At 35.9% G+C, this 15,592-nt stretch overlaps 1 protein-coding gene across 2 annotated transcripts in view; it reads left to right on the forward strand.

Annotated features, from left to right (window-relative positions):
* Positions 1-15,592, forward strand: part of tok (tolloid-like protein 1 tolkin) — a 75,134-nt gene that overhangs the window by 53,668 nt on the left and 5,874 nt on the right. For both annotated transcript variants that reach the window (XM_077432152.1, XM_077432153.1), the window contains exons 3-9: positions 5,127-5,371; positions 7,324-7,793; positions 10,222-10,594; positions 11,834-12,075; positions 12,159-12,337; positions 14,599-14,829; positions 14,913-15,053. In XM_077432152.1, the coding sequence (XP_077288278.1) occupies positions 5,127-5,371; positions 7,324-7,793; positions 10,222-10,594; positions 11,834-12,075; positions 12,159-12,337; positions 14,599-14,829; positions 14,913-15,053 (1,881 nt within the window). The remainder of the gene's footprint in view (positions 1-5,126; positions 5,372-7,323; positions 7,794-10,221; positions 10,595-11,833; positions 12,076-12,158; positions 12,338-14,598; positions 14,830-14,912; positions 15,054-15,592) is intronic.

Consider the following 15,592-nt stretch of genomic DNA (forward strand, 5'->3'; position numbering starts at 1 on the left):
TTGTTTGATACGAATGTGGTTACACAATACAATATGTACGTGTGTCGGTAGGTGCATATTATATGTTGTTGGGCTCTCCGCTCCCATTTGTGTTTTTTCTCATTGTGATTTTTATTTTTTGTTGTACCGCACCGTCATAAATTTTTGCAAATTCTATGGAGAACGGTGTTGTTGGCCGCATGCGGTTTTCACCAATAAATACTTTCGACGAACTTTCAGCGAAACCCACAACAACAAATCTAAATCAACAACACTAGTGCGTGTCCGAAGCAATGGCACATGAATAATATATGTATGTACATACATATACCTATGTATATGGGCATAATCAGTGGTGTAGTCGGGCCAGGTCGCCGTTCTGGTACTTCTGTTGGAGCCAGGTCGCCGCCCTGGCACTTTGATTCATATAAACATTGTTTTTCGAGTACAATTAAAATACATTTTGACTAAAATTTCAAATAAAAAATTAAAAACACTCGATGACCACAGTTGAATAGTAATCTGAGCACATTCAAAACTTAAAGGACGTTTAATGAAAGCATTGGTAAGGGAAATGTTGCTGTTGACACACACAAACACGGGCTTTGCAAAATCAAAGATGTTGAAGAGGATGCATTATGGAAGTTTTTATAAAATATAAGAAAATAACTCATAATTTCAACAAGTAAGAATATCTCTTAATTTTAATTGATTTTTTTTTATAATAGGAAGAAAGCGGGGGAGGAGTTGGTTCATTTTTATTTAGCACTACAGCACTGGGTATAATATAATGACTTTTCGTAGATATAATAAGTACAATATGTACGTACATGTGTATTTGAATAGAGTGTCACGTTCTGGGGGATTTAGTCACCTGCTAGGGCAAGCTTTACTTCCGTTTAACTCGGATCCGGTTGGAAATGGCCAGATTTATGGTGTTGTGGGCAAAACCCCAAGCCCTCTAGGGTTCCATTTTAAGCCCACCTGATAGTATAGTATGTATGTATGTAGTTGCCAATGGACCACACTCATCGTAGCCTAGCTTTACGACAAACCCTCTGCAACGTTTCTATCTATGTATGTACATTACATCTATGTAAATATTAATATTCTACATTAACATACATACATACATACAACAATCTCAATATTGTAATATTGCTGTCTATCTACTACAAGTTGTTTTACCCGGCTTCGCTCAGTATTTGTAACATAAACAGCTTAAACATGGCGAATCTAATAGTAAATATTATCATTTTTTTATTAAATTTCTTTGAATCAAAGAAAAAAATATTCAACCAATCGAATCGTCATAGAAACTGACTTGTTTTCGATTTCCAACCAACTATAGTTACAAAATTACAAAGTCTCTTTCGAAATTATATATTAGATGTATTATATATTATACCAGAATTCGGCTCCCCCCCGGGCTTTCAACCCCGGCACCCCCCGTCCCCCATCCCCATGTTGTCATAGAAATTTTGACTTGTTTTCGAAGTTCCCAACCATTTTTCAACCAACAATATTTACTTACATACAAAGTCTCTTTCGAAATTATATATTAGATTATATGTAACAATTACCGGTCTCCGTGACGGGCTGGAATGTGAAATTACCGAAAACGCAAATATCGGAAGGCAAAGATCGAAAATCGAAAGATCTTAAGTCAAAGGTTCAAAAAAAATATTAATGTGTATTAATGTGCGCGCGCAGAATACGGGAGGAAAAGCCTGTTCCTCTTGTTCCTGTTGTACCCTGCTCGCGCAAATTAAGTGAGTATGTACCGTTTACCATGCACCCTTTTTTTTTTTATCTTTCGACTTAAGATCTTTCGATTTTCGATCTTTGCCTTCCGATATTTGCGTTTTCGGTAATTTCACATTCCGGCCCGTGAGGTAGACCCAACTATTACATATATATGTATGTATGTATGTCTTATTACCTGATACCTATATATTCTACGTAAAGTTAAATTAATATTCAACTTTTAATGGCGTGAAATATTTGCGGAACACCTCTCCAATAAAAAAAATTCGGATGTGACCAACCCATGACTTTATCTACATATGTATGTATTTGAGAAGGTCACAAAACAAAATTCGATAATTAAACATACATTCACACATACCGGTTATGAGAGAATTTTCGATGCAAATTGAGCGCAAATGTAGGGAAACTTACACAAGATTTATATAAGTTCTACTTCCGGCTGTCGGATTTTTTTAGAAATTTTTTTATTACTTAAAATCACTATCGGTATTATACACAATAAGTATCAAGAAGATTAAAATAATTTAAAAGATCAAAATAAAATAATTAAATATTGTTTAAAAAATACTACTTCCGGCTTACGAATTCTGACCAAAACCTAATCAGCTCTAAGTTAGTACATGAAGAATACAAATATAAATTTTCAGCTTAATACGCTCAAGGGTGTTAAAAGAATAGTGGCCACAACATTTTTGACCTTTCTAAGAGGAATAAAATCCCACTTCTGGTTATTAAATTTTATAACACAAGTTATTAAATAAACCACGATAACAGAATTTAATTTTATTAAATTAAATTAAATGATTTTTTTTTTATTTCCATCACATTAATACATGAATTTTTTCATGAAGTACACACGTGTTTAAGAAGAAAAATCGAACAAGAGTAAACTGCCACTTCCGGTAGACAGATGCTTACCAAATTTTAAAGATAACTTAGTATTAGGCTTAAATTTCTAGATATGAAATTTCAGTTCAATAAACCAAGGATTTTTGAGAAAAACACAGAAAACCTCGATTCTCTAGAGTAAAAGTACTACTTTCGGTTCCGGTAAAAATATTCAAAAAATATCAGTGTATAAAATTTATAATTTCTATTACATTGAAAATAATTGAATTCAAAAAATTCGTATCAATAAGAATTTCAGTAACCGATACTAAACGTGTTCAAAAAATCCCCAAAATACACAGACACACACACACATTTTTTCTAGATCCTGAAAACGTGACCAGTGATCGATTCCGGGTTCGAATCAGTCAATATCTCGAGTTCGAATTTTCGCATGATCACAAAACTTCATCTATTGCTACTACGTACATACATATGTATGTAGATAAAATAAATATTTAATTGAAATCGATTACCGTTTTGAAGTGTAAACTTCTATACCTACAGAATAATCGCTAACGTCTCGACACGTAACGTCATTTACGGTCAATTTGAAAAGTTTGGTAATTTCTCTTGGTACATACATACAGTCGTATGACAACGAATTACTAACACCCGCGTATTTACCCTATTTTGTGTACCTGCGCCGTCTTAAGTAACATTTTGGGTTGGTTTTTTTTGTAGACCATTCATTGTATCCTATTCTATGTATTTAGAGAAGGATAGGATGAGTAGTGTTTATACAAATAGTTTAAAAACCGAACAAGTGCAAATACACAGTTTGGCTTTGAAATTCGTTTGGTGTAGACGTGTGCTTTCACTGGGAGAAAAGTTAGTTTTGAAGAGATTTTTGCTTTCCTGTATATTATCGATATCATTGAAGTAAGTTAAAGTGTTTAAATTTTTTAAATGTGACTTAATTATTTGTTTAAATTGCTTGTGAAAAAAACCCCTTTCCTTTTTAGATGGGAAGAAATAAAGATTTATCTATGGAGAAAATCGCCAATATTTCCACATTATTAAATACTGGGAAGTATTCTATACGATATATTGCTAAAGATTAGGGGGTTAGAGTTTTCAGTGTGCATAAAATTAGCACCCAACTAAAAAGAGGTGAAAATCCTACGGTCACCAAGCGTAAGAATTGTTGTGGCACTCGAAAATACGGTCCTCGAGTCGATCGATATATTATAAATACTGTTGAGAAGGATCGGTTTGCCACAAATAAAAAAATCCAGACAAATTTACGGGAGCGGAACCGAAATATCGACTCGGACAATACAACGCCGTTTCGCAGACGCGGGGATGAATGGCAGACAACTACTTAAAAAAACGCTTTTGACGCCAAAAATGAAGAAAGCCAGGCTCAATTTGGCTAATGAGCATCGCCACTTCACCCTCGACGATTGGAAAGGGGTAATTTAATTGAAATTAAATTATTTGTCTAATTTTTTTTGAATGAATTGAATTAATCGATGTTTTTAACATTTTTAAGGTTCACTTCTCTGACGAGTCGTCAATTCAATTGATGACACCGACTCACCAATACGTACGTAGGCGAGTCGGCAAGCGGTATAATGAGTCCTGTGTCATAAAAAATGTGAAACACCCGCTGTCACTCATGATTTGGGGCTCAATTAGAGCGGAAGGTCGGGGGCCATTGTATTTTGTAGAAGGGATGATGAATGCTTCGCAATATATAACGGTATTGCGATACACCCTATTGCACTCTATACAAAACAAAATTGACAAAAGGGATCGCCTGCACTTAATGCAATATTTTTGCACCCTGCCATAAAGCCAAAATTGTGAAAAAAATCATGTCCAACCACAATTTACCGCTCCTTCACTGGCCCGGTAATTCTCCCGATCTAAATCCTAAAGAAAATGTCCGGCATACCCTTAAAATGAAATTAAATAAGCTCCAATGTACCAATAAAAATATCCTAAAACAAAACATAATTTCTGTGTGGCAGGGAGATCCTGAGATAAAGTCAACCATTGCGTCTTGTATCGAGAGTATGCCCAAAAGAATAGCATCGTGTCTCCGAAATAAGGGTGGACATACAAAATATTAATAATACATATATATGTTGTATTAATATTGTAAATAAACTATGTATAATCATTATAAACACATCTTTGTTTTAATTTTACGAACCTACTCTTCAATATATAGCTCTAAACATAGAATTTGCAAAATCCGCATGGTGTTAGTAATTCGCTGTCATGGGACTGTACATACATGTATATCATAAGTGATTCATAACATAATATGCGAAAGTAAGCGTTTATTTTGTATTTAAGTTGATTCAATTTAGAGTTGTGTTTAATTATGTACAATCCAATAATTGAAGCGTTTTAAACAAAGTTATTTGATAATAGTTATTGATATAGAAGAACAATGATTAAGAGGCAGAGACGAAGTGAATGTTTATTATCGTATCGTATAGTAGGTATTTATGTGTAGTGTATTGACTTGTTTCCAGACAGTTTCATGGGAGACATAGCGATATCTAACGTGAAGTACGACGAAGTGTGGGACAGCAGCCGACTGAACAAAAGCCTGCAACAGGAAGTGGAACAGCTGAAACAGGAAGTGCTCCTCGAGGGATTGCAGGTGGAGGAGGAGGGCCTAACCGATATCTTGAGGAAGAGGACAAAACAACACACGCCAGACGTCGACCAAAAGGCACGAGACAACACTTTTAACGATCCCTCTTTTGGAATCAAGGTATTTATCTACAGCTACATATGTATAAAAAAATCAATATTTTCTGTCTGTCTGTCTCGAATAGGCTCTTAAACCAAATAACCGATTACGATGGAACTTTCAAGATTTGTTATATGCATGTCCGGGAAGCAAACCGACGCAAAAGTTGTGTAGTCAAGGAAAGGTGTTCGTTGGTAACCACGTTACCAGTTGGTTTATGACGACACGACTTTGAAGAGACTCGAGTTGAGCTCCAACCATCACTTGAAACGGGAACGGGAACGATAATTGCATGCCTTATTCTGGCTTTGCAACGCATTGCCGGGTTCAGCTACATAGTAACAAATAAATACAAATATATGTACAACATGTGCAATTTATTTGAAGCAATACGACCTCATATTTTGTACGAAAAAGGTATAGGTATTCGTATAAAAACGGTGAAACTATAAAGCCTTCTGAAACAGGTGGTGGTGACGGCAAGCCGCATACTTTCACTCGTAAACCAAAACCATGGAAATACTTTATTTAATGCTTTGTTTATGTATGTACATATGTATATGGAGCAATTTACACAATGTTGATATTTCATGTATCCAATATCATTTGATACAAGATTTCCACAATCTATATACATATGTATGGCAAAAAAAATTCGTCATTACTATTGGTAAGATATTATACATATGTACGTACATATAATAACTTTGTCATACTCAAAGTATTATTCAATGTACAATTTTCACGGTGTATATATGTATGTATGTATGTATGTACATTCACACTATGCATTTACATGCATACGTATGCAGGGTCGCTCTAAGGGTAGTTGGCGCCCGGGTGCGTCCCTACCCTCAAAAAATAATAATATAAACAAAATCAAACATCGTTGTTCACCTCGCTTACCATTAGAATATACATATATGTATATATAGTTAATATACTAGCTGAACCCGGCATGCATGCATACAATGCCACAATAACGCATGCAATTCCCGTTCTCGTTCCCGTTCACATTTTTCGGAAAAACGCAGGCAACGAATACATTTGAAATAATTAAATTGTTTGTTTATTTTCCCCAACAACCCTAACAATTTTATATTACCAATCAAGTGGAAATGTCTAGCACCGCCTTAAATTTAAATTAAATTTTCGTTATACATACATGTGTCAAATTAAAGTAAATAGGTAGATATTCAAAATTTGAAGTTATTCAATTATTTGTTTATTTTACCCTAACAACGCAGGTGGAAACGCAAAAACATTTGAAATTATTGCGTTGCATTTCCACTCATTCCGGTTTTTCCCGTTTCCGTTCCCATTTTTGGAAGATTTTTTACAGAAACCATCGCGGGCACAATAACAAAATAACTCCTGTAAGTTTCATCACAATCGGTTGAATGGTATAGGAACGCATAAATGACAGACAAACAGACAAACATTAATACTAGTCATTGTACATATAATACATATCAATGTGCATTACATTTAAGCCATCGTTGCCTTTTTTTTCACACTTTTTGCACACAAAACGTAAGACTTTGGCGATGTTACAAATTTATTTCAATTTTTGTTTAACAGAAGCTGTCGATATATTTTTTATATAATTTTTTTTTTCGTGGAGCTTGGCGCCCTTTGGGGCTTTAACGCCCGGGTGTTCTGCACCCTCAAATCACCCCTTAGAGCGGCCCTGTACGTATTTAATATGTATGTACATACGTTGCACTATAAATATGTACATATGTGTTGGACAGTGCATGTTACGCTGAATCTGTGAAATTGCCGATTTCACGTAACGGCAAAATTATCGCCTGGTTTAATTCACGGATTCCTAATTCGGTGTACCTACATACATAATACCTACATAGAATACACCGAATATCATCATCGATTGTTTACACCTAAGTTTAGAAACACCCATTTTTCAATTGAACCGCTGCGCTGATCTAATTATTATTTTATTTTACTTAAAGAATCCAGCCAGAAGCAATTACTTGAGCAACGATAAGAGTAAACAGGAGCTTAACCATTACAACGGCAAGGGAAAAATGTCGACAAATTCAAACGACAATAGTGACACGTCGTCGTCGTCTAAAGCAGAAAATGGCGTATTTGCGAGTGCAGAATCGACGAAGGGCGTGATAGCCCGAAGTCTGGAGCAAGAAGGAGTTCTCATTGTGAACGTATCGAGCACCAACATTATCACGTCGGATGCACTGTTGGCGATCAACAAGCCAAAGAACGAAAAGACCACAGTCAGGCCGAAGGATTCGGAAGATACGTTGGGTAAGATACAAAGCAACAGTCGAGAGATAATGGGAGACGTGAACGGAAACGCTCTACTCAAAGTCACCACTGAAACGAATAACCAGAAAAGTAGCACCACACATGAGCTTACAGGTCAAAAGCCCCGAAGGAGAAGACACGGAGGCAGAAGAAACAGGCGAGTCTCTATCATCCATTTTCATTTCACTAATACTAAGCGTATTCTCATTTAAACGTTTCGCATAATGGATAGGTTTTGACCAAGGTTAGACAAATTCATTTTCACATTGTTGAATCCATCAAGGAGAACAATATTGGAATGAGGGACAGGACGGGCCGACAACAATGTCATTGTTTCTCTCCTAATATTTCTCCTCGTCTTCTTCGTCTCCCAAACGCGCTTATTCTCAAAATCTCCCTCTCCCATACATATGTACATATGTATGTACATTTAATTCACACATTTTGTGCTTTTATTTTTATTTTCACTCTATTTCAGCAGTTCCCTACCGTTTTTGGCTGGCGTATCTCATACCATCTCATTTTCGAAAATTGTACCCTTACTAGAAATTTATTTGAAGCCCCTCCCCACTGCCTGTGTTTATGGAGGTCATAAATACATACTTAAATCATAAATTTTGAAATTCTGAAAGAAATTCTAATACATAAAACAAAATATCGGAGCAGTGGAGCACTACAAATTTTCGTGCTCCGCGCAAAAAAAATCATTGCTCCGCTCCAGATCTCTGCAGTTAAATCGATAGACAAATAAACGACCCCTTTCGCACTCCAGATTGAGAAAAGCTGCTCTATTCCATACAAATCTAAATACACGAATATTAGTTTTAACTGTTTTTATGTCGACCAGTTGAAAAACAATTTTATTGATGGTGGCAATGTCTGGAACGTCTTCCGTTAGAATTTTCCGAATTTATATGACAATAATTGTCGTAAATATTACACATGGGGTTAGGAACCAATGCAGTAGATGTATTATATAGAAGAGAACAGTAGTATGCAGTAATATATCTGGTGAGGATTGTCGGCAAACTTGGGCATTGTTCACGCGAACTGAAAGCCTGCCTACTGATTGTCAACTGGTTCAGTTTCGACTCGCCAACGATTATTTCGTAAGCCTCAAAATGTGGAGAGACCAGCTGCCAAATGTCGATACCCCTCTCCCTCACGCTAAAGCCTCAATTTCCACAATGAAAATCCTTCCCTGAAGAGTACCTGCTCAAAGCCTTTACTCGAAATCAAATCATTTATCTACACTTTGTATGTACATACATACATATACAATGTATGAATTTTCTTAAATAAAATATTGCATTCGTGTAAATTTTCAACCTCGAGATGTTGATTGATGTGTACTCAGCATCGATCCCTAATCGTGTTTTTGTGGTTTTCTGAGGCATATAAAATCAGCAAACTCTGGAAGGAAATCTGGATTTTTAAATGTGAATCGAAAAAAATAGGTACGACGGAATTGCTGTAATGGTGTAATTAGGGATTGCAATACCGAAAGCACCGATTCCGATATTATCGGTATTTGACCGAAAATAAACCGGTATTAAAAAAGAAATACCGATAGTATCGATTTTTTTCAAATTTGTACATTTTATTTGTCGAAAACGATATCTCCATGGCTAAAAACTACAAAAACGACCGATGCGTACAATATATGTATGTATTTTACATACGCGATATTGTATAATTTGTTTTCGATCTCACTTTATTTTATCACGACACGCATTTGTAAAATTGTTTTACTGTTTTCCGATACATATCGGTAAATACAATGTTCGGTAACATTTTCGGTATCGTGGCCCCCTTAAAATGTGTCTCAAGTTCGCATACCTTTTCAATTTTAATTTAAATAAGAAAATGTTTACAATACAGTGTCGATTTTTTTTTATTTGGTACATTTTTCAGTACGATATACACATACTATATGTACAATGACACGACAGGGACTATTTTTCTAATTAGTGTATGGACAGCAAATAATTCCCCAGTTGACTCTTCGTTTACATCTCCAGTGAGCGATGATTGGGTATCTGATCAGCTCATGTCGAAATTGCAAAAAAAAAACTACGAATCATTATATCTGGGACGCACCTACTTTACAGTTTTATACCTGAATATCCTGTCTTTGAATATTTGGGTCAGGCGTAATTTTCAATAAACACACTGAAACATGCAAGCTGTGCTCGGGATTTCGGAAGCAATTTTTTTACCGGTATCGTTCTTTTTTATTTCGATAATACCGGTATCGTAAATTCCGATATTTTTGCAATCCCCTAGGTGTAATAGTGAAAAAGTTAACACTATTAACAAGTTAACATATGTATGTACATAAATGAGTAAACGAGTGCAGTGTCAGTAAGACATTATATATGTACATACATATGTATGTATGTAGATGTATTGGTCGGTTGCTTCCCTTTGAGGTTTATTTTCGTTTTATTGAAAAAGTTGAGGTCGTCGGAATAGCGCGGCGAGAGGGCAATTGTCGTCATTGTCCAAAGTGGGCGATTAAGTTGCACATGATGCACATTTTAATTGGCAAATGACAAGCATTGAACGCAATTCGCTAATTTCAGATTGAGGAGAAACAACAATTCGACGGAGAAACACAATTTGCGTCACGGAAACAGGGTCGCTCCCTACTATTCCCGATTGCTGAAATTGAAAATAGACCTGAACGCGGAAGACGAGGGAGAAATTCGGCCGAGCAGGAAAAACAGCAAAATGGTGAATTTGAGCGCCTACAACGGCAGCGTCGCTTGGGAGAAAAAGAGCAAGAACGAGTTCCGGGAAGACCTGGACGAAGACAGATGGGAGCCTTCCTTCAAAAAACTGGACATTCCCATCCACGAGTTTGAGCAGAGGTTCGAGACAAAACCGCCCCCAAAAAAAAACATCACCACCCCCATCATCAACAACAACACTAATCACACCACCCAAATTGAAGAGGTATTCGTATACACTTAAATATTACATACTACTAATAGTAACCTAGGGGTTCCAAAAAACCGCCCGAAAGAAAAAAACTGCCGGTCACCGGTTTCGCAAAATTAAGATTTAAATTTTTATATCGAATAAAAAAATTGTAAATATATACTATGCAAAAAAATAATTGCTTATAAATTAAATTGAGTTACAAACATTATGAACTTTCATAAGATCATTATTACATGTGTATATATCACTAGTTGTTTTACCCGGCTTCCAATAGTAAATATTCAAAAACTACAAATTATCGAAAACCAAATTTGCCAAAATTCTGAAAGGCCTTGTGTAGGTTATTGAAACTATGTACTTAATAATATTTTATTGGTTTATGACCTGGTCTTCGTCCATTACTATATGTATCTCAAAACGGACAACCGTCTCGTTCTCTGACAAAAGGGTCTCTCAGACTGTATTTGTTGAGGGGGGGGGGGGGGTTGCCTCATATAGAGGGCTTTATTGGTTGACTTCATTGACTTCTAAAGTGGGCTTATACGTATACATAGATATGTATACCTCAAAAACACCGTTAAGAGGGCTGGACACCAGCGCCTTGTCCATACAAACGTATTACACTTCTCTCTTCCTCAATTATGGCACTAGAGAAATTATTTTTTAATATGCTATGGATATCCACCATAGGCATGTTTCTATCTTTTTATTTTTTATAGGAATAGCTAGGAGCCACCAAACATCTTTAAAATCGCCTCGTTTTTACACCCACGAAAAGAGTCCAGCGTGCTAATTTAACGGTTGATTTTTAAAAAAATACGAAGACACGAACATAGAAAATATTTTTCTCATACCGATGATGAATTTTTTTTTAAAATTGGTCCAGTTTCGGAGAAGAAAACTGGATAAATACGAAACCTTGATTTTGTCAATTTAAAATAGGTATGATCTGGTCGAGGCGCAACTGTCGCATTCACTCAATATATGTATGTATATATCGTAGAAAGAAACGGTAACAAAATTAAGGTTTCGGGTATCCAGCCCTCTTAAGTGCCGTACCTTTTTTTTTTGTTGTGCAAAGATTCCATAAGAAAGTTTGGATGCAATACACATTTTTTTGATCTTTCATATAAATTTGAAATTCATAATTGTTGAAACCGGTTTTCGGTTTCGGTTTCAGCCGGCTTGGAAGCCCTAGACTAGTACCCAAAATGTACAAAATGTAAATAGAGAGGAAATTGTGAGTTCCAGCGAGTGGCGGCGGAGGGGAGAGAGTTTCACAGGAGAGTTTCCCGAGCAGCGACCGGTCGAAAAGAGCGCATATGGGAGCACGGGGTGATCCCATACGAAATCGATGGCAATTTCAGTGGAGCACACAAAGCTCTGTTCAAGCAAGCCATGCGCCATTGGGAGAACTTCACGTGCGTCAAGTTCGTCGAGAGGCAGCCGGCCGACCACATCAACTACATCATTTTCACCGAACGACAATGCGGGTCCGTTACATTTTACATTTTACTCTCTTTGATTATTTATTACAAATACTTATTTTACAGATTTTAAATTAATGTCCTCGTAGATGCTGCTCTTTCGTGGGGAAGCGAGGGAACGGAGCCCAAGCCATATCGATAGGCAAGAATTGCGACAAGTTCGGTATAGTGGTGCACGAGCTGGGACACGTGGTAGGATTCTGGCACGAGCACACCAGGCCAGATCGAGACAATCACGTTCAAATCATCAGAGACAACATCATGACAGGTCTCGTCCGCCATTTAACTATATATGTACATATCTATCGGACCGACCGAATAAGCCGTCGCGTCGTTTCGTTCGCATGCCAATTTTCCGACTCGTCGACATTAATACGCTCAGCAATTCATACACGTAGCAAGATTAACGGATTTTAGCTTATCCTTTTTATACATGACAAAAACAACACAATTGATTAAAAAAACAACAATTAAATTTCTAATACAAAAAGTAAACCACCGAACTACTATTATTTTATTACATTTTATACCAGGAAGACCTTACAGGTAAACCCCAATGCGCCTTCCAGGCCAATTACAAACAATGCAGTCGTTGATTTACGAGACACTGAAAACCCGCAAATTAACTAGAATCGTACATAAATTTTATTGTACACTATTTGTTTTACCCGGCTTCGCTCTGTATTTGTAATATAAACAGCGTAAATATGGCGAATCTAATAGTAAATATTCATTTGTTTTTTTATTAAATTTATTTTAACTTGTTAACGAAATTCCCAACCAACAATACTTACATACAAAGTCTTTTTCGAAATTATATGTTTTATATTAATCATACTCAAATAGCGGTGACATAGTAGGCAGGAAGGTTGTCAGCCGATTTAATCGGGAACCGTTTCAACAATGAAAACAGACAAACTGGCAAACTCTGATAGGAAACGATTGACCTGGAGTCACAAATATCCAGGTCTGACCAGCAGCACTACAGGTATACTCATAAAAATTCTTTTCAATTGAGGTCAGCTCGTGGGATCGAACCCGGCGCCTCTCGACGCTAAGCAGAAGCTTAACGACCGAGCTATGCTGCTGGCTAATATCATTAATATCATTAATGATGTACAATATGTATTATTTATTAATAGCCAATAAAATATGGCGGTTTCAGAGGTGAAAAAATTTCCCATCCGCGGATAAATCACTCTTTAGATTAGGTACGTATGTATGTATTTAAGGGGGCTATATATTATTAGATAAAACGATAAAGTAGCACCTGTAATAATTTAATGTGAAAATATGAGGCGAGAGTAAATTGTAAAAGTTTTGAAAAGCCCACGTTATTTTTATTACACGTACCTACTCGTATTAACAATCTGCAGAATGGGTACATAAAATGAAAATGCTGATAAAGCGTTCTTGATACGGGTATATTAACACCCGTGACTTTAATGCTAATGCAGATTTCACTCTTCCATTCTTACATTCTTTCAAATTTACCATTACACAAAATACATACATATACCTAATTTTTGTATGCACATAATCGACAGTTATAGTAACACGAAAGAAAAAAATATATAACATAATAATTGGCTTACATGGCATAAATAAGTATCAGCATCAGCTTATCCGATTCTTCTTTTCGTCGGAAAATCACTTTTCGTCAGAAAATTGTTATTTATAGTTATTGTGCAATAACGTACAATTCAGCGCACAATTCTTCCCGATTCCTACAACAAAAATTACAATATATATACATACATACAATGTACATTATTAGGCTCAATTTTTTTACCGATATCAGTTTTCAATACAACAACTGCTGGCGCATATCTTTATATTTTCACAAAATTTTATTTGACGCGTCGATATTTATATCTAATCTACATAACATACATATGTATGCATAAATACATACGAATGTTTGTACTTCACACGTGTATATCGAAGTAAAAAAATAACAATAAAAACCACCCGTTCATATCAACGGGTAAAACACTACGTAAATTTATATATGTAAATTTTCCGACCAACAATATTAGTTTTTTGTAAAATTAAGCGAACGATTTGTACAATAAACCGCGAAATCGAATTCAACAACCATAAATTCTTTGAAAAATAAAAAAAGAAAAATGATACGTACATTGAAACTGTATTTGTAAAAATATTATATGATAATGAGGGCATTGATGAATATTCTACCCCAGAGAGGAGAATACTCCATCATGAGATAAAAAACACTGTATGTTTTATAATGCGGTTACTTATTGTATTTACCAATTTCATTATATGTATTTTTATTATTTTATAAAATATCACTAGTTTTTATAATAATAATGGCATTTCGGCGAATACTTTTATGATATGAAATTTCATATTAAATGTAATTAAGTTACGCAAAAGTTTATGGAAACAGAGTTTAATATTCGGGAGATACGACCGTTGCACGTTAAAAATTAAGCGAAATAAATAATGTAAGGTAGTGAAAATGAACTATGTATGTATGTAGTTGAAATGTATTTACATATTTAGGGCAAGAATATAATTTCAACAAATTGACCGAGGAGGAGGTGAATTCTTTGGGCCAGGGATACGACTACGACTCGATCATGCACTACGCTCGAAATACATTTTCAAAAGGAACCTACCTGGACACTATCCTTCCGCTGGAAGTGAGAGGCAAGAAGAGACCAGAAATCGGTCAAAGAGTAAGACTCAGTGAAAGCGATATTGCCCAAACTAATCTCCTTTACAAATGTCACAGTCAGTACCGAAACCGCATATTTTCATATTTTCTTCTATGAACTGGTGTTTTGTGTGTCATGCATTGATTGGCTTTATTTTAGAATGTGGAAGAACGCTTCAAGAGAATTCTGGCACATTTTCATCTCCATCTTACAATAGCGACACGACTGCAACTGAAGCTGAACGTTGCGAATGGCGGATAACGGCCACTCACGGCGAAAGAATTGTATTGAACATAACAGGTAGAAACACATTTCAAATAAAGGCATTCTCAATGCCTTGAAAAAATACATATGCATTACTTTTAATATAATAATTTGGTGCTACTTTAGTATGCGGTCTACCTTTAAAGGTCTGTTCATACTTAACAGCACTGCACGGCTTCAGCACTGCACGACTCCGTTTCAAATATGTCATTTTATTACATTTCTATTCATATCTACCTACACGTCGCGGTCACGTCACGTTTACAGCAATTTGGCCGAGTGCAAGGCAAAATCGGCTTACTTATACATTAGAGGCCATGACGATACGGCGCAATATTGCTTACGTCGTATTGTCGAGTACTTGCAATATGAATACATACACGTGCATTCGTAGCTACGCGTCAGAATACAAGTCAGCAAAAATGTTTCGACGTTTATCGAACGAAAAATTATGTATAATCGCGCTGTTGTTGGAAGAAGAAGCTCAAGAAGGCAATAAAAAACCACGGAGGTGTTTTGATGTGCATCCCATATTAAAAAATAGAAAAACCGAAGGAGAGTTTTGGACAGTGTAT

Source organism: Arctopsyche grandis, chromosome 6, assembly GCF_051622035.1.
Source record: "Arctopsyche grandis isolate Sample6627 chromosome 6, ASM5162203v2, whole genome shotgun sequence".
In the NCBI taxonomy this organism is placed as follows: Eukaryota; Metazoa; Arthropoda; class Insecta; order Trichoptera; family Hydropsychidae; genus Arctopsyche; species Arctopsyche grandis.